This window comes from Lampetra fluviatilis, chromosome 2 (genome assembly GCF_964198595.1).
Source record: "Lampetra fluviatilis chromosome 2, kcLamFluv1.1, whole genome shotgun sequence".
NCBI classification, from domain to species: Eukaryota; Metazoa; Chordata; class Hyperoartia; order Petromyzontiformes; family Petromyzontidae; genus Lampetra; species Lampetra fluviatilis.
Window position 1 is genome coordinate 2,990,200 of NC_136276.1, and position 26,495 is coordinate 3,016,694.

Genomic DNA, 26,495 nt, shown 5'->3' on the forward strand with positions numbered 1-26,495 from the left:
AAATATATTCTGCTGCAATATCATCAGGTTTTGCTGTATAAACATTCAATTTCCAGGTCGAGTTCCATTACCTTCATTCACTACAGAGACTCCTGTCATTGGGGCCCCAACAATATTTCGAGTAAAATACCTCTTTCAAAGTCAGACAAATCCTTCGATTTTATGTATATAAAAACTCGTGGCAGGCAAAGTTTTTGGAAAAATTTTACCGGTCGGCAAGCATGTGTGTATACAGATATTAATCACATCACGTTAGGAGGGTACGAGTTCATGTCCCACCACAAGCACGCTTTCCCGGGGCCAGATGCCTCAACACCATGCTGCCATAGACCCTATGCGCCAAGCTCCCACACCACGATTGTGTGCGCACGTGTGTGCACCGGGGAGCGGTCGTCTAGCGGTTAGCGTGCTGCAGCTATGAACCCGGCGACCCGAGTTCGATTCCCACTCATGGCCAACACCAGTGACGATTATCTGAACCGGTCCTGGGGCTCCCCTAGGTCGACTCAGCCTAAAATGAGTACCTGGTGCGGTGTGTAAACATCGCCACTAGGGAGACAAATGTGGCCGGGCGTGGTGCTGGCCACCCACCCCCTCGTGTGCCTTCATTAGGTGCTCGCTACCAGCACTTGCTCCTCGAGTCTTTTAAGGCTATACGGGGGATCTTTGTCTTTTTCTTTGCAGACGACAAGGAGCCCCAAGCAACTCCACACGCAGCCCAATGAAAGTGGCCCCCCTACCATGCTCTCTCTACAGCTGCTCCATCCGTGCAGCAAATTGGACATATTTATTGTGAAAGATACTCCGAAGCTTCCTACATGACAGACACAGATATATGGACGCAAATAACATCCTTAGTCTGAAATTCCTTTCGGTATGTTCGTTGCGCTTTTACTTATTCCTCTATATGAGGTGTCACACTTAGCAGAGCATCCACGCGAATGACCCACGTCTATAAGTCATAGGTTGTGAGCCAGACAACGTTACGAAGAGGAACATGAAGAGAGAAAACACTCGAGATATAAACCATCATGCTTATTGCTGAGAAAAGAAAGTGGGCTTGGGCAGGACACGTCACAGGAAGGGATGTTGGCCGGTGGTCGGGATCAACAATGGAATGGGATCCAGAGCACGCAAAACGCGCACAAGAGATCACCATCCACGGAGATGTGCAGCATTCACATCAGCTCATCTGAGACCGTCAGAGATGGCGAGGCCTTGGGAAAGCCGTCGTCCAGCAGTGGATAGATCATTAACAATAATGGGCATGTGGAAAATGTCAGCGGCCCCAATCTTTAATGAGTTATGTATGGGCACTGTTTGCCAACAGGGGCCCTAAGCATGTTGTGGAAGTCCGACGCAACACGGACAAGTCTCTGCACAGAACAGTTCTCGTTGTCTTCAACAAGTGGTGCACGCTCACCACGTGGTGCTCATGTTAGTGACACTGGGGGAATGGCGATGAGGGTCAGTTGATACTCGCCAGGATATTACGGGTCACACAATGCTATAGGTCAGCGGCGTTAAGGTTCATACAATTCCATCTTTCCAGCGTGCTGGAAAACTCCCAGGTTTCTTGCTGTGATTCATGGGACTTTATCGACAGATATTCATCAGTTGTCATTTTCTCAAAAGGTGTCTGAATATACAATGGCAGAGATGCACACACAGCAGAGACAAACCCCAAAGATACCTGCAGTATTTAGAAGCACGCTATTGCATTCACAGATGGGCACTGCGCACTTGTATGTACAGAAACAAAGAAACATACAAACAATTATACATACACACACGCATGCATGTATGCATGCACTGGCCCAGCACCAACAGCTGACACTTTGGGACAGATGTAAAATTATTTAAACACGAAATAGTAAAGACAGTTGTCTTTTCCTTTGCGACCCATTGTTCCGCCCTGCAGGCTTTACATTTGTGGAGAGATTTGCATCAAAAAGACACTGCACTACCAGCAGGCCACGTCAAACTAGCCCCTGGGGCACTGGTCACACGAGTTAAAATACTAATTGATAGAGGACGATAGAGTAGGGCAACTGGGTAGCAAGGTGGCCAGCGCACTTTGCCTCTGAACTGCGTTGCACGGAGTCAAGGGGCTCGATTTGAGATTCCCAGAGCTGCGCCGTAACCTCCGCCGAGGGTGAGTGCGCAAGTGCGCAAGTGCGATGCTAGTCGCAGTGGCCATGGCTATTCCATGATGCTCTACTTCACAACTCGCTGTCTCCTCTCTCATCCTCGTCCATCATTTTCGCTCATCGACATAGTTCGTTCTTCCTCTGTTTCTTTCTCCGACTCCCAAAACTATTGTAGCCTTTCATTATCTCATTGTGCATGTGAGGTTTGTATCATTGTAAACATGATTGTTGATGCCAAATTAAGTGTAAGGGTGCGGTGGTAGTGCTTTGCACACTTTACTACAACCCAGTAATCTGGGTTTCATGGCCGGCCTAGGATAATATCCTAGGTCGACTCAGCCTGAAATGAGTACCTGATATGGGGTGTGAGCCTCAGCACTGGCGAGATGCAGGCGGCCAGGTGTCGCCCAGGCCTACACCCCCCCCCCCCACCCATTGTGCCGTGCTAGCCACTCTACCCCCATGTGAGCCAAACTGGCCTTAATAGGTGCTTCCTCACATAAATCCTGAATACGTTTCAGTTTGTGTGAGAGGCAGCTGTGTAGCCTAATTGTCAGCGCACTTGCCTCTGAACTACATTGCATGGGAGTCAACGGCTCCATCGAGTGCGGGTTTGCGAACGAGTGTGCGCATGTGTTTGCACGAATCTCTCTCCGTTCAATATATATTTAAACTTGAATGGCCCGAAGGCTGAACAAAGTGCAACAACATCCCATTTGATTTATAGAAGGAGGAATAAGTAAAGCCTGCATGCCACGGACCCGGTCCGCTTGCTTTTAATAAACACCGCGTGCCCAACGCAACGGAGCCGAGACAACCTCCACTAATTAGGCATGAACATTGAGAAAGTCAGAAACAAAGACATTTAATAAAACATAACATTTCTCTCTCCCATCAGTGCGCCACTGGTCCATAGAATGGAAATCAATTATTGCTCAATGTTGTTTGGTGCATGCACTTGGATGTTATGGAAACTTGTGGCTTATTGTTCCCATGTATGAACACGGTTGTGTGTGTGACCATATAAAAAAAAACAACCGCAATTTGTCACTAAGTAATAGTGATGTCACCACAGTGCCTGTGCCAGGCAAGGTATACTTTGAGGCTTTCTGGAAGGAGGTCATGGGACAGACCCGGGTATTATAGGTTAGCTGAGATGGCTGGCAGGTGCTGCACCACCGTGCCACGCTGCGAGGTATCATCCACCCGGCGCTCTGTCCTTTATTGTGAGTCTCCACCTTCCCATGTTGCTGGAAGCCACCTGCCTGCCCGGTTTCCTTCAGAAGCCGGCTCCACAGGGGCTAATCTTGACACCACTGGCACCAGTTGTCGGCAAGTCCACTCAGCTCCGTGTCCTCCAGTACTGCCTTAACCCATTAATTCATCTCCTCTCTAGCTCATGCCGTGCCATTTATCCCCCTCTATCCAGTAGCGTTTAGGCATTCGGGCTCCATGAACCAACGTGTCCTTGATTGCAACAGGAGCCCAACTTTCAAGGATCTAATTGTGAGATCCTCCCACAACCCAATCTCCTTAAACCCAGGATGGTACGTAGCCAGGCCCACCTCAATATTTTAACACAGAGAACATTATTTGTGGGCATGATTCATTTTCCTAAATTGCCAGGAAGGTGAATCATTCGACCCCAAATAAAAATTACGTGAGATCGCCCATCATGAAAAGATTTCATTTAAATGGTAAAGGAATAGGCAATCAATATTATCCACATCTATGCAGATATACACTCTAAAAAGCATAAACGTATAACTTAAAAATGTAGGTTTTATTCGCCAATACAATGACCCACATTTGTTTTGGGCTAGGCCACATAGTAGTTTTGTACACAAATTGTGGTCAATAACCCTACACCACCCAACAACATTGTGACGCATACAAAGAGGCGACCTATACGTGGCCAATGACTGATCACATTTTAACCAATAAAGCTCCTCACTGGTGGCTTAAGACTTTTCCTGACCTAATTCAAATTCAGTCTTGAATAATCTTTATGCTTGAGGCTCAGACAGATGATGGTGCAACACCACAGACAAGCATGATGCAACACATCCGCACAGACAGCTAACTAAACACCCCCCCCTCACCAAACATCGTGATTCGATGATTTGTCAATTTGTCATGATTCGGGGTTGTGATATTATTCGAGACTTTTGTTTGTTTCATACTATGGTGCATTATAGTGAATACTTGTGGCCTGCTTGATCACACAACTAATTACACGTGACATAAACAAAACGTGTGTTCACACAAGCATGAATTTATGCAGGTATTGTGGGAGCATTGATTGATTGTAAACTATGAATTAATGCATCTTTACACGCCTGCTAACCATCTGTAGCAGACATCACTAAGCTCTGCAATTAATGCAGAAATGCACGACTTGCGAGAGCAGACGTCAAGACCAGGAATTCACTCTTTAAGTTGAGATTCAAGACCAGGAATTCACTCTTTAAGTTGAGATTTAATACCAGGAATTCACTCTTTAAGTCGAGATTTAAGACCAGGAATTCACTCTTTAAGTCGAGATTTAAGGCCAGGAATTCACTCTTTAAGTCGAGATTTAAGACCAGGAATGTCAGTGGTGCTTTTTATGCATGCACAGGATTGCGAGGAGTCTCTGTGGATTTGACTTTTAAATATTTCAAATTTCCCCGCAGTAGCAATTGCATTCTTCTCCTTCCATTCAGAGGTAGGGGAAGAATTAAGATTGTTTTGGTCCTGCTTTATTTATTTATTAAACAAGAGCCTGGTAAAGAGTGTGAGCGACCGGGGAGAGTTGGGTGCAGGTGTTCTGCGGACGGCAAGCCCGAGGCCAGGTGCCCGCGGTGCAATGCAGAGGGAAGCTGGTTAGGCTCACCGCCCTATTCACGTCAGGGCAACGTTCGGAAACGCCGTATTTTTTATGGGGGGGGGAGATGTACGTCCGTGTGAACTTCTTTCGCACCATACGTTGCCAACTGTGCTAATCGGAGGTGAGGGAAGGGGGCGAGGCGGGGCGGGGGGGAATCGTCGTTTTAACATTTCACAATAACGCAGCTCAGCCCGACGTGGCGCCAAGCTAATATCATTTTGTCACGGGAGAGCAAGCAAGCACGAGGTCGTCGTCTCCTCGAGCGCGGTGGAGGCGCCGGGCCCACGTCCCCGGCACCTTTACACCAATATTGTTTTAGAGGGAAGAGACAGCGCCTCCGTTCGCAGCGCTGAGCACACGGATGACGTTTCAAAGGACTGCAGTTTAGTGGTTTATGCAGCTGTAGCTCCTCGCACCAGGTACGTGGGCGGGGGCTGGGCGGTGCGCTTGATTGTAAGGGTGGTGGTGGAAGGTGGGGTTACAGGGGGGATGAGGTGATGGAGCGGACAGGGGAGTGGGGGGGGGTGAGATGCATTGTGGCCCGAGCACAGTCTCGCGACCGCCTTTGTTTTCAGTAAAACTGTCGAGATGCCACCAGGCCGGGGCACGAGGCTGGGACATGCGGGCGCGCGGGTTCGTGTTACCCGCGCGGGTTATCGTTACCACCACTGCTGCTGCACGCCTAAATAATGCAGCGCTACGCACGTCGATGGGTCAAGTGTGCGCGAAATGCACGTGTGTATTGTTTCGGCCCCTTTGCGGTTCGATGCAATGTCACAATTTGGGCCGGTGATTTAATTAACTAATCATTTTCAGTAGCTGCAAGGGCATGTGAATTAAATGAGGAATAGCGTGCGAGTCGAAACTCAACGGTTCACACACACCCAATTTGAAGAAGTTGTCAGAAGCGTGAGGATTACATTCAATCAATGGTTGCGTTCACGACGCCTGTCATCCCCGGCTAGATTCCCTCGCCTCCTGCCACTCCCTCTCCAGGCTTCGCACCATCGCAAGTAGGGTCGGCTCCAAGATCTCCTGCCTCCACTGGCTTCCCACCATCGTCAGCAGGGTCAGCCACAAGATCTCCTGCCTGTGCTACCGCGCCTGTACTTTTGGTCGTCCAACGTATGTTTCTCCGCTCCCGTCAGCCTGCACTCATGCAGCCCATGGCAGAACTCTCGGCAATCATTGGCACTCACAACCTCCTCTCTCTACACCAAGGACCAAGACTGCCGTCGCTGTCGGACGTTGTTTCTCCGTGGCAGACCCCGTCATCTGGAACCCATCGTCATCATCGTCGTCGCACTGTTGCACATTCGCAGCAGCAGCAGCAACGTTCAATCTACACCAGATTTTAAGAGTCACTTCGAGGTCCCACATCGTTGGCCTGGCTTTTAGGTGACACTGAGCTTACATACCCACGTGGTTTATTTAAGCAAATGTTATGGCCAGGTCAGCGCATTGGTGGGTGGCAGGTCAGCGTTCCCACCGCAGGTAAGCCGTACACCGCACCAGGTAAGTGATCCGTATAGGAGATGACCGCACAAAGTAAACACAGCATTTGGCGATGATGTTCGAAGCCAGGAATGGAGCATACGTAGTTGATAATGTAATGCAGTGGTACCAAGCCACCATATCATGCAAAACACAATTCAAAACACACCCACAACACACTCACCCACATGTGTGAACACAAAGATCCTTTTGTTCGTTGGGTTAGAGCATTGGGATAAGTGCCGTGAATGAGCGCCTATTATGAGCTGGGAGGGCTAATGCCACGCCTAGCCACCTTCAACTCCCCACCTTATCACATTTTGCTTGGATGGGGGAACTGCTCTTTCAACACATCTGGCTCGCGAAGAAGATTAGCCGACATGCATATTGACAGATGGGGGCCTTGAAGTAATATAAGGACAGCATGCAGGGTACATTAACGCTTATAACTGAATTATTTACATAGAAATTCCCGAGTATGAAGACAATCGTAACGAGTCCTGCTCGAGATATTAAAACATACAACTAAAATATTTTTTTTTATGAGTAAGCGGAAACAAGAGCACCTTGAGAAAACAAAATCCTACATGGAACACTCAAATTAGGCAAAGATGAGTCTGAAATCTACTTTCTGTACTGCATCTACAGTTATCACTTCACTGCTGCCCAGAGTCTCAGGCTTACCGTAGCCCACTCCACCAAACCTGCCCTCCAAGTTGCTGGATTAGAGGCATGCCCCACCACACCCTTATAAACCCACTTGTGCGTGTGTGGTGTTGTCTTTGTTGTGTGTTTAGTGGGGAGTGGTGGTCTAGTGGTTAGCGCTACGCTGCGCTATGAACCCAGCGACCCGAGTTTGGTTCCCGCTCATGGCCAACACCAAGTGACGATTATCTGAACCGGTCCTCGGCCTCCCCCGAGGTCGACTCAGCCTCAAATGAGTACCTGGCGCGGTGTGTAAACATCGCCACTTACGGAGACAAAGGTGGCCGGGCGTGGTGCTGGTCACCCACCCCCTTGTGTTTCCATGTCGGCCTTAATGGGTGCTCGATAACAGCACTTTCCCCAACAGTCTGTTAAGGCTATGGGGGGGGGGAGGGACTTTTTCGTTGTTGCGTGTTTATGTCAATAAGGTAAACACATAAACGACCGATATTTTCCCACAGATGAGGCTCAGAGCATCTTAGCCCCATTCTTGGCTGAGCCCATCTCCTCCCACACCTCTCCCAGCCCCCAGGGCTCAAGGCCCGCTTCCCACTTCCCCCCTCCTCCCCACACCAGCTTCATACACCGGAACATAGTTTCCCAGAAATTAAGCCCTGACAAATGCAATGTTTATACTGCTTAATAACAAACTCAAATGGGATTTATTGCAAACGATTTACATTGCATTTCAAGGAAATACAATATGTATATATACACTGCATCAATGATGTAATGCCATATTCGATAAGCCGTATACATTTAAGAAACAAAAATAAAACTTAACTACCCTCATTAACAAACTGAAACATATATATGTATCATTAGCTCGTGTTTCAGGCAATGGCCTTTCTTTGGAGTAAAAAAGGTGCTTTCATGAAAACTTTAATGGAAGAGGAGACTGCATACATTATTTTAACGGTGGTGCCCTAATGGTTCCTAATGTGATGGATTGCACCATTTTGCTACTTACACGTGTAGTGGGAACACCGTGATATCATAATCATTCTCAACTATTGCCAAGCTGCAGTTGAACCCACAAAGGCTAGAAGGCATCTCTGCTTGATTGCGAGGTTTGTGCGTGTTGTAAACGCAGGCAAGTGTCTGCCCGTCAAGACTCAAACGGCCCCCTCACTCGCTCGTGCACGTCGGGTAGAAGGTTCGAGAGGGACACCCGCGAGGGGAGCCTGTGAATTACGAGCACTGAAACACCAATGTTGACGCAACAAATTACAGCGGGGGGGGGGGGAGAGAAACTAAATTACGGGCAAGATAAAACATTAAGGTGTTTCTCCCAGAGTCAAGGTTATTGAAAATAAACTAAACCGCTTCTTGTTGTTGTAAATATACGAAAACAAATCTATAAAACGAAGTGTATTTTACGAAAGGACAACGGCTCGTGAAGGCCAAAGGGCCCACCCAGTGTGCTGAGTCAGTGGGGCAATTGGCAAGGCCATTTCGATGACTCGCTATGCCAGTGGCTGGAACGTGGCAGAGAGTCGTGCAAAAAAACGAAGGACATTACTAAGCGGCCTTGTCCTTTCGGGATTATTCTTTTTAAAGGCGAGACTATGACATGAACAATAGACCCTGTTATCAGCAGAGACGGTACCCTCCCCACAAAGGGTGCCTTGGTCGGCTGAGCAGGGGATTGGACTCAGGTTGAGCTGAAACATGGCTTGCTTGGGTGCAGTGGAGCCGAGACAAACGAGGATGTGGCGACCTTCACAGAGGAATCTCAATCGCCAGCAACGAGTCGGAGTGAATGATGTGCTGCTGGCTGATGTTTATGGTGCCGCCGAGTGGGATGAATACATTGCGAAAGAGACAGGACGCGTAAAATGTACACTGCGTATATTTGTAGATTTTAAAGCGTTGCTTTTTGGATTAAAATCACGTTGAAAAGTATTTCACTGCACCTCCGATTAGCACGGTTGGCTAAATACGGTGCGAACAAAGTTCAACATACAAACATATTTTGTCCAAAAGGAAGAGGCAAAAGCTTAAATTTTGACTTTAAACTTTCGTGACTGCAGGAATTCATATTCTTTGGTTCTTTCGGTAAAGAATATGAAATAATCTTGTGAAAAAGACAGAATGTGGTCTCTGTCTTCACGTCTTCTTTATGGACATAAAAGAGTTCCCTTCTGACTGATGCACGCACTACTAAACTCTCTGTACAAATCAAGCAGGCAGCGTACAATTCAGCTATCTCTGTTGGGGGGAGAGATATATTTTCTGGTACGTTTGTTTGCGAAGGCACGCTGTCATCCCTACACAAATTAATTACACTCAATGTAATTACTGAGCAACTAAACAAACTTAACATTTACATAGCCAAAACGAGAATCAATTACGCTGCGACAAAACTTCAAACAAAGTCTAACTAACCTTGACCAGTGCTCATTAACCATAACATCAGCCTGAAATAGCCACGTTTCTACATGGCCGCCAAAGCATTTTGTAAACAACAAAAAAAACGAGAACTGGAGACATTTTTCTAAACAGCATTAGGATTTAACAAGGAGCACAGATATGACAGCCTCTCTCCGCAGACCAGTTCCCAGTGGATTGTGCCGCTCACCTCCCTCCTCCTCTTTCTCCGCAACAAAAACCACTCGCTTTCCACATTTCCATAAACAGCAGCCATTCACAAACAAACAGCCACGGCTGGGAAGAGGGCCACAGACCACCTCGTTAACTTTTCCACATTAGGCCGAGCGGCCCATTAATAAACTCCGTCTGCCTCGTGGGCCACGTTCGAGAAGGGAATGCAGCGGTCCGGGCAGCTCAGACACGTGCAGCCACCTCCTTGTCAGTTCCCCTGGCTGCACCGTCGTCTGCCATCCCGTCGTCTCCTGCCTTATCAGCGGGGACTATGTGGGGGGACAGCCCACTGGAGCCGTATGTGCGCGAAGGCGGCTTTTAAAGGGCACATTTAACGAGCGCAGATGGTTAGGGGTCTCAACAATTGGTTGTTAAGGACAGTAACTGAGGTAAGGAAGATGAGTGTACACGTCTGGTTTTTTTTCCCGATGGTAGAACTTCATTAGTCGCAAGGATTGCATTTGCTGGAGAATCATAAATAGTAATGTTCGATGTTAATATTGTTAGCTATAAAGTGACAGCGTCAATGATGTTTGGCTGATCGGACTCTCAATAGTATTTATGTCAGTGCAGAAAAGAAATGTAAGTAATATTATACTGTGATGTGGAAACAGACATCTTAGGGAAAGTTAAATGGCCCTTCAAGCCAACTTCATAGATTTTTCGTTATGTACCCACTTACGACTCGTAATTTCTATGGCACATTTTTACGGCATAACTATTAAGCATCTGTGATCGTGTGTTCTTCTCCAAAATGTCAACTTAAAGATAGATGGAGTAAATTGTGCAATTCTCAGTGTACGTGTGTCTCCGTAGCTTGCGCATATGCAAACCGCTACATGCTTCAACAACTGCATGCTGTGTCCAACTTCAAAGAGATTCAGTGAGTGTACTGTATAACACTGGAACACAATGCCTATTTACAATGTCAGGCTCATTTTTGTTCACGCAGGTAAGCCTCACGGAGTGTCAATAAATGTTCACAAGAATCCTGCTTAGGGTGTTTGGGTAATTGCTTCAAAGAACAAATTTGCTTGTGGATATGAACATGAGTATATGGAGATACCAATCCCCCCATTCAACTGAGGCAAAAACACTCAAATCTTTTGTATAAACAGGTCAGAAACCGACTCACCGTACTACATCTAGAAACAATTCGCCACCGCGATTCGTGAATGTTGTACACACTTCACCACTGCAGGTGTGTAACCGCCACCACGCTCAGCAACGGTGCATTTGCAATTGTGAGCACGCATGCTGCGAGTCGATTGCGCGGGGAGCGTGCGTCACGCCGTGTGTGTGTGTCTGCGTACCTGCGTGGTAAGCTATGGAGCCCCGGTTCCAGCCTGGGTGCCGATGCTTGGGGTAATCCTGCAACAGCAACAATAACAACAACACAGGGCAGAGTGGTCAGCCTCTTATGTGCGATCCCACACAGCACCACCATGGCTCCGCACCATCATCCCCCCCCCATCGCCGCAGTGGTGCGCACCTTCCACGGACAAAGGCATCTCGTGAGCTGCGGGGCCACAGCAGGATGCAGCAGAGCCTATTTAGGGCTAGGCCAGGGGTCAGAAACCTACGGCTCCGAAGTCGCATGCGGCTCTTTAAGGACTGCTTCTTGACATAATTCACATCGCATTGCGGCTCTTAAAATATTGAGTTATTTACAGGATTCGCAACAAAATGGCTCTTCTTGTTATTTTGGTTGCCGACCCCTGGGCTAGGCCATGGGGTATATCTCAGAACAAATCAGCCGGACAAGTGCCCAATCTTGTCAGATCTAATAAGCTAAGCAGGCTTGAGCTTGGATGGTGCGTGAATGGGTGACCACCATGCACAGCAGGTTGCTATAGGCTTCAGGGAGCTTTGTGGTGGGCAACGAAGGGCAATGCTGTGAAATCCTTTGTTGCGCTGTACTTCTTCTATGCTCCCACGTCTATACCCCCTGCTTACAACCAACCCACACTGACCATCATGGTGCAGTACAGTCAAAAAAGCCCCGTGGTCCACGTGGTGTGGGTGAGCCACTCTTCCAGCAGTGGATTGACAAAAGAGTCGTACATCTTACACGTACAAGGGGTAGCTTGGTTCAGCAGCATTGACATGAGAGTCAGGGGGTAGGAAGGGAAGGAGGTAACTGAGGGTAAATCGGAGAATTAAGTATGCCAGTCACTCACTGAAGGGTGTCTTTATTGTTGAATGGCTTTGTTAGGCATGCACACACAATTATAACACACTCATGCCGAGTACACTGATAAACAGCCAAACATAAAACATTTTGCAATAATGCATTTTAAAAGTATTTTAATGCATAAAAAAGCATTTCAACTACACAGAGAATTGCACAAGATAAAATGGTAATTTTCACAGTTATTTTACTTAGAGATTTTGCAAATTAGTTCGGAGGTTAAGAGGCTTTTGTAGTCTTCGTGAAAACAAATGAACTGTGCTTGGATGGACTTGGGGACATAATACTTCCCAGGCATAGAAATAAGCAGCTTAATGACTCCCTTAAAAAAGGAGCGGGGGCAAGAGGGGAGAAACAATTGTGCAGCGTGTAAAGGCGACAGGGTTAAAGAGTGAAGCTAAAGGAGCAATGCGCACGCTCACGGACCGCAGGCATCTGCCCGTGAGAAGAATAATTTGCAACAGAGGTGATAAACCGATATGTGTGGCCATTTTTATCTAGAAAGTTTATGAGCAAATGTACGGATTGCTGACTTCCCCCTCCCCCTCCCGGCGCAATCGGTTACACACCCTCAAGCTAATCACCATCCACTCTCTTTCTTCCTCACTCCCAACACCAAGCCTCCAACTCGTGAGCATGACTATCGCGCTCAGACACCATCATCACCTCCTCCTTGCCTTATCGGTCTTGACAAGTGACTTCGTTTGATTTCTCAAGATCAAATCAAACACTCTCTTTAACACGAGCAAGTTGCGATAAACGGCAAAAGAAAAACAAAGCACAAATCTACATTTTTCCCACGCAAATCCCAACAACCCTGAATAATGAATTCCACTGTCTGAGTTAAAAAATTAACATTCTTACAGGCATGGGGGTTGTTGAGAAGGCGAGAGAGAGAGAGCCACTGCGTCACTCCTGCCTGTCATTCCGTCCGACTGCACGAGCAGTGAGAATGGCGCATTCGCCACAGCCGGGCAACAGACCTGGAGCATTAGTTGCTCATGTGGCAGGTTCTTGAGGCAAAGCATTCCTGGCATTTTGCCCCTCAGGGAAATAAATACGAAATTGGATCCAGATTTACCACAAACGCCAGAAATAGAAACACTATGGGCTCCACACTCTAATTTACAATTAGCTCGTTACAGATTTACAACGAGCTTTAGATCGAAATTTACTATTAGTTCAAGACATATTTACCGTGGGCTCCACACTAAGATTTACCACAGGCTCCAGCACGGCGCGGCCCACAACCCAGCGGTTACCATAGCGGCAGGCAGACGGGCCCCGGAAAGGCAGCTTTAATTAAAATCTGTGGGCAAATCCGGATGGCACAGGAGCTTTTCAACTCAACTAAATAAATAGGCCCTGTGCAGGCTACCGCCTCAAAATGCAAGCGCTCTTCACCTCAACCCGGCTAATTAAACACACGCTGCCTTGGCGGCAGAATGCAGAACCTCTCCATCGCTCCCTCCCCCCCAGTAGTGGAACACAGCTCCAGTGAGAAGCAGTGGCCACGGTTGGAGTGCAAGTCTGGGCCAGGCCAGAGGCCCTGTTGCCACGGTGACTAAAAGCACAAGACAAGCCCCAAATCAAGGCCAATAGCCTGACTGTTCCATCTCTTTGCAGCTTTGCTAACTCCTCATTCATACTTCCTCACTCTCACTGGCACCTCCTCACTTTCTACATTTGTGCCCATTTCATTCGCTTGTCTTTACAGGAAGATGAGCAGTAGATGGACGTGCGAAGGGTATGGTGGCAATTCTAGCCTGCAATGCACCGCTGTGGAGATGGTAGTCGGTGGATAATCACGTGCGAGGAACACCCAGCTGTAGGACAGCAAGCGACTGCAGGAAACATTACAGCAAGTGCAGAGCGGATCTATTCTGTCGAGAGTTTGAGAGTTCTTCCCTGAAAGCGTGGGTTTTCAGGGCATCCAGTTTCCTCCCGTTACACGGAGGTTTCAAAATGAATTAGTCATAAATTTCAACCAGGGATCTCTTGAAACAAATCTAAAGGTTTCCTGTCCAAAAAAGAAGATTACGGAAATGAGCTCAAGGCGACAGAAACCAGGACAAGGAAGAGTAGGGAGATGGAGGGGGGTAAGGCAAAGATTTACAGAGGGGAAGGGGTGGAAAGAGGAAAAAGTCAGAAATGGCGAGGGAGCACGCAAGGCAGAGTGAAAGAAGGGGAATTAAATTACTTGAACAGAAGCTGAAGTCTGCATGGAAAATTCATCAAGGTTCTGAAGAGAACATCCTGAACACAACCTGCTGGCCCACGCCCTGCTGCTGCTTTTGCGCGTATTGATGGGACCGCCACGTGCTGCCTCACCAAAAGCTCCTCGTTCAGCGAGCTCCTGTGTTGGCTGCGGCCGTGGCTTTATTATTTAAGATGGTAATGTAAATACTGTGGTAAAAGTGAATTATTCCAACGCCGGCCATGCGCACACGCTAACGGGCATGCTTTATTGCTTGGCTGCTGCTGTGTCGACATGACTGCAATATCTCACGCACGCACTCACACACAACCCTAGCATGCACACAAACCCCATACTCAGCACACACGCGAACCCCCCCCACACACACACACAAACCCCACACACACACTCAGCACACACATGGCGCCTTCATTACGCTGCACGCTGAACATAAATCTGCCCTCCGGTCCCCTCCACCTTCTCATTAAACCACGGGCTCCTGCCAGTGCAAGTCGGTCACACAGCATTAACAGATCAGAGGTTTTTCTCTCCGCAGCTCAAGATTCCATTTTTTTCATGAGCATTTTCAGATATCTGTAAGTAAGTAATGAGCTGTGGGTTTTTCCATTTGATGCAAAAGTAGAATTTGGCCCAAGGCTTTACGGGCTTTCAAACCAGACAAAATAGAATGTCGCTGATTCAGTGCCCTATTAAAAGCGAGAACAGGTTTTTTAAGGTTTGTAGGAGCCTCTTAAATTAACTATTGTGGGGAAATTCTAATTTATAATTTGAATTTTGCCTACAGGATGTTGTCATAGCAACCCGCTAATATCCACGATACTATATTTATTTCTATACTTCTGGCCAGCTTATACCACAAACTTCCATGTACCGCCACGTTGCATTTTTCTGAAAATGTGTAAATCCGTTCACATCCAATCACAGCATCACGGTCATTCTCAAAACATCAATTCCCATCAAATGAAAGGCAGTCAGAGAATGTCAATGCATTCACCAGTGAGTCAGCTTCCAAAGTATCAATAGTTTTAATTCCAGCATTTGTCCGTTTATGCTGAAAAACAAAGCATAGTACAGCAAAACTAGATTTTAGTACTCTTAGTTATTTCTGTATTTTTTCTACCTACGTGACTTTACCGAAAGAAATAAAGAGTATGAATTCCTGCAGTCACGAAAGCTTCGAATAAAGATAGATTTTAGTACTTATCATGGGAACTCTTTAGGCCAGTATCAAAGTATGAAAAATAAGAATAGATTTTGACCATTTCTGACAATAAACAGGAGCTTTAGATTTTCAAACACATAATAGATATGGCTGCTCACTCAGAGCTATAAATGGTCTGATACGGGCATTGTCTCACCTTTCGGCATTCTCTGGTCTGACACTGGTGAGACAAGGCCATAAAGAAGGCTGTCTCTGATGTAAGCCAATCAGTTTCAAAGACAATGCCATATTTTATTATCAGAGCATGTTTGTTTGCATGTTCACCACAAGTACGTGTGTTTAATGCGGTAATTGATTTCTTGCAAAAGGTTTCTATTTGCTGTTTGGACATCTTAACACACCTGTTTAATTGCCATGCAGGGTAAAACCCATTCTTATTTTTAGTACTTTTCATAAGGTGGTCACCGGCACGCTCCACGCATTTGTATTTCAGCCGGAGCATGGCCACCATATGAATAATTCAATGTTGAGCTTTGTGTAATGAAATTTTAAATAATAGTCCATTGTGTATCAATTCAATGGACTGAAAAACGTTCAAATACTTGTACAAATATTGCTATAAAAGACCAATTACGGAAAAGAAAACTCTTCCGCTGCAGGGGATGTATATCCATAAAAAATAACTTCAACATGCAGCGGACAAGTTAAACACAAATCATTTTCAAAATAAATAAAAGATCGGGAAAAGATTACTACTTTACTGTAAAAAACCTCGAAAACCACACCTTTTTCCAAGATGGAACATTTCCCGAAAAAGCAATGATCTTTGTAAAATATAAAACGTACAAAAAAAGTAATAGCAATGTTCTCATTTCATTTTTATATCTCATAGCTTCTGAAGCTATGAAAATTGAACATTTACTGGACGTATTTATGTTTCCGTGAAACGCATGGAGAGCGCATTGGACTGCTGCGCATGGCTGTGATGGTGTTTTTTTCTGTACGGATGTTATGGGGGGAAGTATTTCTTGAATATTGTCGAGATTTTGATGGTGGTCGTTCTGCAGTGCTTGCCTGTTTGAGAGATGCCAAGGCACTGGTGAGTGCTGTGGAAATAGATTCCTGCGCCCAGCAAGGACTGATGGCAGGGAGTTACTGAGCTAGTTAGCGGTGGTACACTCAGAGACGAAACCAGATTGTCATTTGAGAGATAGCATATTTGAGAAGAAAAAGATAGGAAGTGTCATTGTGCTTTCATATAAATCGAACATTTGTTTTAAATTGTGGGCCCATTGTGTGGCGAATTATATGCAGCATATAAAGGGCCAAGCGTAAGTACATTTTTGCTTTAGGGTAGCAATTTCATTAGTATTTAAAATGATATGTTATCCGTCTGTGTGCATTAGTCAACCTGTTCCCCAGCACTGTGTGTGAAATCCACAGTCATGAATACAGTGGCGACGTTTTTTTTGTTAATACCAAAGTGATGACAATGATGGTGGTGAACTTTTCCACGACGTGACCATAGGTTTAATAATGAAACCCGTTTGCGTCATCTTCATCACGGCTAAACATGCACCCAATGTTCATTTCAGTGGCCTTGAGGCTGGTATGTTGGTCTCAAGTACGGTAACGTGGAATTTTATGTGGAGGAGGAAAAAGGAAGCAGCATCAAAATTATGATAAGGGCGAGTTGGGCGACTCATATGTTTGTTCCGGCCGATGCAAGTAAGGTCTACTGCATGCAAAACAAATTTAATAGTGAGCATAGGGGTTTCCCCCTTTTATCTGGCAACAAAACAGGTGTTAAGCTGTTAAAACACCAAACTTAAACCTTTTACAAGGAATCATGTCAACATTAACCACAATACTTGTGGTCAAAATTCAAACAAAAAACATACTCTAATAGTATATGCATTGTCTTTGAAACTGATTGGTCCATACCAGAGACAGCTTTCTTTTGAGCCTCGTCTCAAACGGTGTTCGATGAGAGACGAGACTCAATAGAAAGCTGTCTCTGGTGTGGACCAATAAGTTTCAAAGACAATACATATATTATCAAATAGTTTTTTTTGCATTTTGACCACAAGTATTGTGGTTAATGTTGACATGATTCCTTGTAAAAGGTTTCAGTTTGATGTTTTAACAACTTAACACAGCTGTTTTGTTGCCAGATAAAAGTGGAAAAACCTATTCTCATATTTTGGTACTGGCAAAGGAGGTCCCATTATGTATATTTAATAGCATCTACATATGCAATGCACAGCTTTTATATAAATGATGAAACATATGATGCTCTAATTGACGCGAACATATATCAATTCCACGTGACAGTCGGCAGGCCCAGCTGAGCAAACCAAGTCGGAACACGATCTCTTAAAATCTCGCTGGGCTTGGCGGACGAAGGGGCCGGCCACCTGCAGCCCGCTGCTCTCCCCGAGCCCCCGCGCTGTCCGTTTGTTTTATCTGCAAGGTCTGCGGTTAATTAAATATTTTCAGTGTTATTCCCACTCTACGCTCGTCTCTAAAATGTCTCGCAGCCAGGGCGTGCTGCACAGGAAGCTGCGGAGCCCGGAGACACACGTGCGTGCTTGCGCCGAGACCCCATGCTTGGCGCAGGTCATTTGTGGTGACAGGCAGCTCCTGAGCACACTTTGTGAGCAGATGCGCAACGGCGTGCGTTTGCGCGCGCGCGCCCGCCCGCTCGCCCACCCCCTCGCCCACCCGCTTTCCCACCCGATATCCCACTCGCTGACCCGCCTGCTCACCCACCCGCTTTCCCACCCACTCGCCCGCTCATTTGGACGCACATGCACATATGCATAATTTGTACGTTTTTTGTAATATTTCCCCTACAATGTTTGTATTTTAGTACCTGAATACTTATATATATTTTTTAACAGATTTTGTTGTGGGCCTTTCATTTTTAATCCTTGTACTGTTGTGCCTCGATTCCTTTGATTTCTCTACCAGGTCTCTATAACAAGAGATGAGCATTGCAATGGCCTCTCAGATGTCACACCATTTAGATGCAAAGTCAAACACATACTTTCTATTTCCGCAAGCATAAGCATGTATGAAATGTACAATACGTGCCCATATTCATTCACATAAACAGATTAAATTATTCACAAGTTGCCTTATTTAATACATCTGTCAGCTTCAGTAAATGTTTGTACAACACCAGACAAAGCCTCAGGGAAATGCTGGGATCCATCCCATTGCTTCCAGAGATGGCACTCGCTCCTGGTCACGTACACGGGAGACGTTCTCACAGCGTGGTTGGGCTGCCGAGTTAATTTTTTTCTTCCAGCAGTGGATACAGGGATGGGAGCAAAGGGGGTGGGGAGGAGGGATGCACACTGCCCCAGCCTTCGGTGTGTGTCAGAGTGTTAGCGTGTGGCACAGTGGTTGACACCATGCGCTACAAATTCCAACAGTCAAGGGGTCGATTCTAGCCACAACCAAACATCTGGTTGTTTCTAGGCCTCCTCTATATTGATTGAGCCTTAATCGAGTAACGTATGCAATGTGTAAGCATCAGTATTAGCGAGACAAATGTGGCCGGGTGTCATGCCGGCCACATTACCCTCGTGCGCCACGCCAGCTCCTCATAGGTGCTCACAAACAGCACATGTCCTCAAAAAATGTGTACGGCTAGAGGAGGATGCATGTTGTTGTATGTGTGCGTGCATTATGTATGCATTAGTGTGAGCATGTTAGACTGGTTTGTGGCAGCAAGAGAAAATGTGCACGTGATGTGTTTATCAATGAGACCAATTCCAATTTTCTTGAGTGCCTTTGGCTCGGCTTACCAAGAAGTGCAACTGATAAACAGGGAATATCAAAATAAACTCCTATCACCCCCCCCCCGTTCCCTCTCACAGTAAAAGTGGACATGCCTGTGCTGTGCACACACATCTACACTTCAAGACCAACGCACATGCGCAAAAGCATGTACCAGCCGATGTGTGCACACACACAAAACGTACATGTCCCATATTCATACAGCAGAAACGAGCAGATACACAAGTACAAGCGTTAAAATGCATTTGCACAAATGCATGCAGGTTACATGTGCACACATGTTGCAGCATGCATGCAAGAAAGCTTGTAAGCACAGGCCGCAGGAAAGACAAAGAACTCCCGTGTAGCCTTAACAGACTGTTGGGCCAAGTGCTGTTCGCGAACACCTAAGAAGGCCGGCACGGCGTACAAGGGGGTGGGTGGCCAGCACCATTCCTTACCGCCTTTGTCTCCCTAGTCGCGATGTTTACACAACGTACCAGGTACTCAAATAATATAATCGGAGGTTGAGTGAATCTAGGGGACGTCCAGAACCAGTTTAAATAATTGTCACTGGTGTTGGCCGAGAGCGGGAATTGAACTCGTCTCGCTGGGTTCGTAGCGCGGCACGGTAATCGCGACACCATCGCTGACTCGCATGCCACAGCACACACACACTAGCACCCACATGTTCGCAGGCTAGTTAAGGGGAGGCTATTATTAGGGCTGTGTTTACTGCAGGGGGTGGCCCAGAGGCCGGATGGGGGCAGCCGGTCTAAAAACGATACTCGTGAGCACTCACGTGCACGAAAGGAAGATTTTCATTCACCTAATAGATGCACTTCCGAATTAATGTGGTCACCCATGCGGGTACATATGTAAGCCCATTTCTCCATGGCATTTGCTGCCACACTGCAGAGAATCCAAAGTCTCCCAGGCACTCCGCCGAGGTTCCTAGACAACAATCCAAACCGTCGCGTGTGGGATCCATGCGTTGACGAGCCACTTTTTTAATAACGTATCTTCCACCCCTTTGCTTGACGTGTAGCGATATAAACACGCAAGTGGAATCAGACCTCATAGCTTCTTCTCGACAATACAACACAGCAGGCCACTGCCCTGGGCACTGCACAGTTGCACCACTCTCTGCGACAGGTCGGAATGTAGGCGCGTGACCACTATTGCAGCCTGTGACCACTATTGCGGCGACGTGTTGGAAGTGGAGCCTGCATCCTGTCGCCTGCACTGAAAAAAACCCAGGCATCTCTATGGTTGTCGCACGCCTGACATCTGAAACATGTCTTATATACGGACCCCCAGAGCTATTACTGAGAGAGATGTGGCTGGTACTGCTACCCGAAACCCCCTCATCGTGATTGTTTGTCCTGGGAGGTTGCCACCGTGCATTGTTGATGTTGACGGCCATCCCCTCTCATCACGTGAGCAACCTCTCGTCGGGGAGATCTGTGAAGGATCCTGACTGCTGCGAGTGGCGCTGATGGCGGCCACCCCAGCATTCGGAGCAAAACGGGCGACAAAAGATTATTCCCCTCATTTAGGGCATTCCTCCACATTCTTCAGTCTCTCAGGGAAGGTCCTTGTCGAAAAGAAGAAACCTCTGAGGAAACCCTTGACGGGTGACGACCTTTTGTATGTACGTTGAACTTCTTTCGCACCGTGCGTAGCCAACCGTGCTAATCGGAGATGCGGAGAAAGGACAAGAGCTGGACGAGAACTGCCATACAATTGTCCGGCTGACAAACGCAGGCGCCGTGCGTTGGCCAATAACGAGAGAGGGTGCCCTAGGCTCGTGTCGAGTGAAAGCTTGGCCAGTGGGCACGAGTTACTGACAGCGCTTGCAAGCCGTCAACCCCAGCCGAAGCTGTCAAGTCTCTTGAGCCACGCAGACACTGCAGGCGGTGATTTTCATCGCGACTGCGGCTTCGTGAAACTTCACTTGGACTCTTCCGCGATAGCCCTGCCTGTGGGGTTCAGTGTGGCTTGCGATTTAACATTGTCGCCCCTGCTGCAAGCCTGCCGAACAAAGAATAAACGTCACACCAGAAAGAAATGTGTCTCCGGAACAGCACTTCTGATCGCCTGCATGCGACTCGGTGCAAAAAATGAGTGGAGCCTTTCCGCGGGGTCCTGCGCACACTCCCGTTTGGATAGCTGCCCGGCGACTTCAAGGGAGTGCCTGAAAAGATGTTGGGTTATCTGCAGTGCCAGGGAGAATATGCTCATTATGGATGCATGGGTACTGAACGTTAATGGTAGAAAATCGTGGACAATCACAAACACACGGAGAACTAAAATGCAGCAGATACTATGCTCTAACTTACCAATGCCACCCATCACAGATATCATATCAGTATTGCAATGACATGTCCACCACACAACTATATGTGTTGCATGTATTATATCTCCAAGCCCAATGGATGACCCTCGCCACACCTCACACTGCTCTGAACTAATGCAATTTCCAGCCACTTCAACCTTATAAGAAATACTCGAAAGGTATTGGTTAAACATTCCAAGCAGGACCCTCCTGAAAGAAAAAATTGAGATTCAGCAAGGCCTTCCGTAATAATAAAATAAACACATTCTAGATAGCCTATACTCAGGACAGCACAAACCACTACAACAACAAGATGCAAGCCAACCACTCTGAACAATCTCCATCTCTACTGACGACGTAGAAGCACACTCACAGCAGTGGGTCGGGCACTCATGGGCCTGGAAACCAACAGATCGGAACCCACGTGTGTGGCCTTCGCTCAATCCATAACCAAACATCCCGTCATCTTTTCGGCTCTATTAAAAGTTTGCTTTGTTTAGATTTAGTTTTGTCGGTAACTGCTTGGGCCAGTGGGCAAAACTTGCTGAGTGTTGGCAAGCCTGACAAGCCAGTCTGCTTTGAGCCACTGAAAGGGAGACCACTGCCTGATAAAAAGCAATCATTTATCCTTTGGATTGAGTGATGGAAAATACCTAGGGGGACAGATAATTGGTAGAAATATCGCAGTTATAAAAACTGGTATGTGGTTTTTATATATGTATAAAAAAAACAAGCTACATGTGTGTTAACTTGTAAATAGTGCGTTCCTTTACTTTCAAGCACTGCGCCTTTGCGTGAGCCAGCAAGGCTCTACGAAACCACACGTAAAAAAAAAATCTGATTGAGATAAATGCGAAGGAAAATATGAAAAGATTACGAAGAAATGATTTCTAGCTGCAAGGACAATGCCCTTCTGCGGCCGTGCGGCTGATGCAGAGAAATAAAGCTTCTGAGTAAGCACGGGCGTAGGAAACATATTCCCCCAAAGCAGTTGGTGCTACGGGGGAATAAATAATAAGAGCAACGAATGTGGGCTGATGTGGACACCAACACCAACAAAGAAAACAAATACACAATATTATTTCACCAAAGAGCACGATTTTAAACACGAGAAGACAAGTGGTTTTGGGTATTTCTAGACACGTAATATTCATGACAATTTTACAGCTCATGGGAAATCAGGTAAGGGATACGCAGACCTTATTCCTCACTTCACCTTCACAAGACACAGCGGAGGCTGCACGCCATCTGGATTGGAAGCGGAAAAATATTGTACGTGCGTACACCTATGCATTATGCAGAGCGGTGTCCTGCAATGAAATAATTTGATTCTGTTCTGGCCCAGATGGTAAGCACCATTTAAAGACTTGGCGCCACTCCGGGTTTCCAAAACACTGTGCGGAGCGCACGCACGCATACCCGGCCAGCACTGGTGCGTGCATGCGGCAAGCATGCACAGAAACTCTAACGCAGGAGGTGACCTTATCCACCTCGACAGTGTATGTCCGGTTGCTTCCAATTTTTTTTTTAACTCTCAGTTGGGTGCTGTGACCTGGGAGAAATGGGCACACAATAGCCACGGCGCCTGTCCGGCACAAAGGCACAGTTCACGTCACCCCACAGTGCATCCTGGTCCCTCTGGCCCCGGGTGGCAATAACAAGGCACAGTCAGTTTCCTGGCAAGACATGGCATTGTTGGACAAAGAATAAAAAACGCAAACTTTAAGTCTGACATAACAAAAAAACCCCAAAGCCCTTTTGAAAAGGCACATTTTTTTCTTCCCGCAAATAAAAAATAATTCCCATACAACCCATGTAAACGCCCAGTAAACACAGCTGGGACTGAGATGAGCCATTTCCTTTGTAAACCCGTGCCCTCAATTCACGACGCCCCCGCTTCCCCAGCTCTATTCCACACCCGCCGCCCTCTCCATTGAACAAGACCCAAGACGATAGATGCAAGACAGGCCTCCGAGTGGACCAAGCGTAGCTTCAGATCTCGAGTGCGTTTGCTCAGACTGCTTCCTGTGGAGCCTGCACGCTTGTGCACTTCACTCAGCAGATTCTCGTTGCCATCATCAGCGATCGCCAATGTTGGCCGTGTTCAGCGCACTGCTGGTTGAGGGCCTCATTGTGATGATGCATACCGTCATGTCTGGCTCCAACCAGCTACATTCCATTTTATTGCTGTATATCCCACAACGTCATGGCACCATCTCCCCGCTGTCTCGTCGGGCACAGCGTGAACAAATTAACAGTTCGGTCAAGGGTTTTGTGAATTGGTTGTCACCACTTATGTAACAACATTGATTATTCACCAAGGAAAAGTCTCAAGTGGCTCTAAAAACGATTCCTTCTTCTTCTCGAGTCCCATTCTGTCTCATTTTAGACGATGGGGACATGTGAGGTGCTGTTACCTGTTCCTGACTTGCAGCGGCTTCACGGCTTCCTTCACTTGTCGTCCCTTTTTGGTTCGAGGTAACGTGTCATCGCGTCAGTCCAGCACACATTTGGTCATCCTCTATTATCTGTTCCGTGAACCTTTGTACGTAACACCATGTGTTGTATTCTTTCCGGATCCATTCTAAAATTCTAAACTCATGTCCAAACCATGACGTTGCGCCAGTCATTATGTTTTAGCTTCATTTCTTATATTCTGTAGGCGAGAGACGCTCAGTATTTTTCTGAGCGATCTCATTCCCGCAGTTGGTATTTTTGTTTCATGGATTTCTCATAACCTAGCAATCAGCCATATATGAGTATTGATATAACGATAGTTTCATACCCCTTGTTTTTATGAACATTTTTCTTAAGTATGGGAGGAAACACAAGTAACCTGGAAAAGAAAAACATGTTCCCGTACGACGATGTTGTGATTAATAATGTGTAAACATATTAACAGCCTACTTTGCTACACTCCATACAACGGACCATCACATAGCACAGAAGGTTTGGTGTCAAGCACATCATGTCGATGTGGTCAACCAACCCCAGGTACTGAATTACAGGCATGTGCCAGAACACCAGTAATGGCTGCATGCTTTGCATACTTAAACCATTAACCTCAGAAGCGCAATCCATGGCCCAAGCTGTGAATTTCATGTGGGTTTCCTCAAGGCATGTGGCTTCGTCGAGGTACACAACAATATATCATCCCCGACACGAGAAAGTCAGCTGGGAGAGAGGAGATGCCAGGTGAGGTCACGGATGAGTCAAGGTTCACGAAAAAGGTAGCACCACGGGCAAAAGGTGGCAAGGGCTGGCACGCTTACACATGGAACGCTATGCCAGGCTCTAAGCAACCAACAATATATGCTCTATCTATAGATGCTTCCTGGTGAGGAGGAGTGTTCTTTGCAGAGGGGCAGCCACTGCTGCCCATATTGTACCCTCTCGCGTGCTATTTTGGCCGTAACGTGATGCCCTGCGCCTGTGCCTGGCTCGCGTAACCCAACCATCAAATAATTTCATAAATAAACTCAAAATGACAGCAAGAACTCTAACGCCAAACATGTGGCTCCGGTGGCCTCGATCATCAATCAAATGTTTGCCATTTGTGATGGAACAACCTAAAACGAGAGGTGCTCACATCGACAAGAAAGGGGATTTTTTTTTAAGGAATGTTTTTGAAATAAGTGGTAGGGTTCAATGAATACGGAGTGGGACTGATCCGGTAATAAAGAAGACTAAAAATAGTCCACGTTTCCACTTCCCAATGAAAGCCTATAGGCCGAAACGTTGACTCATGCGCGCGCGATGCTCATTCCTTTGCGTCATTTTCAGATTCCTGCGTGTTTGACTGAGTGGTAATATAACATACTTTCTCGGTAGTGACATATACTGTTGCAGGCTGTGGTGGGAGGAAAGGAAGATGGTGGGATAGAGGGAGGGTGTAAGAGAGTCTGTGACTTGATTTTTTTTTCTCTGTCTGAGCCCCCAACAGTTGTAGGTTTTCCCCCAACCCCCTCTCCCCCACCTCAACTTTCATGCCTGCCCTCAGGACAGCTGCGCACATCCGAGCCAGACAGGACACACGAACGCACGCGCACACACACACACCCATGAGACACCGTCGCACACGCATGCACGTACACACATTCATGTAAGTAAAACCAGATATATGCGCGCACACACACCTACCTACTCACTGTGCGAGCGATCCCACGCATGTACCCACGTCCGTAAGGGTGAGATGGACACGCGTGCACATACGTCCGGGCACTTAAGGCGAGTGATGGATGTATAGCTTGCCAGCAAGCAACTCAGCTACCAAAGGGCGATGACCTCAACACAGCAGCACTCACTGAAGGGAGATGGGCTAAGGGGCAGATGTGAGCGGAAATGGCTTCATCTGTAGCACACTCGCGCGCACTCGGATGTATACACTCACGCGCACATAGCCAGAGGCTCACGCAAGCACTGGGCACCATCCACTGGGTAGATTAAAGGACCTATAAGGGGCCGTTTCAGCAAGTTGGGGCCCGATGTGATTGTCCATAATTTCCCAAAATTATCAACTCATTTATGACAGTAATACAATGGAATCCATCAAGGAATATTCTTGCCTTGAAGTCAGGTAAGAGCTCACTGAGAGCAAAAGTCGAATTTTCAAGGTAAGGCCCGAGTCACAAAAGCAGTGCATGTTCTGCAAGGTCAAAACAGCACCGCACAGGGTCAGACTATGAAGTGAACCTCCTGCAGCACACAGGATTAAAAATGACAACGTAAAATAGGTATTCCATACCATTATCAAGGACAGTTTTAAACATGCAAAAAAACTGCAATGCCACAAGCTATCATGCACCCTGCCATTGAGCCGATTCCATCGCTCAACCTCCACTGGCGGTCGCCCTCTTAGGCATGCCATTATGTCACCAGTCTCATCTATCAGCCATCGTCCCCCTCTGGCGATGTATATCCAGTCAAAGCACGTTCACTTTATTCAAAGGTCAAGGGCGATGTATCTTATCCGCGTTTG

At 46.9% G+C, this 26,495-nt stretch overlaps 1 protein-coding gene across 2 annotated transcripts in view; it reads right to left on the reverse strand.

The window, feature by feature from the left end:
• SPRYD3 (SPRY domain containing 3) overlaps positions 1-26,495 on the reverse strand; it is a 129,761-nt gene that overhangs the window by 16,523 nt on the left and 86,743 nt on the right. For both annotated transcript variants that reach the window (XM_078866711.1, XM_078866710.1), the window contains one exon: positions 11,136-11,193. In XM_078866711.1, the coding sequence (XP_078722837.1) occupies positions 11,136-11,193 (58 nt within the window). The remainder of the gene's footprint in view (positions 1-11,135; positions 11,194-26,495) is intronic.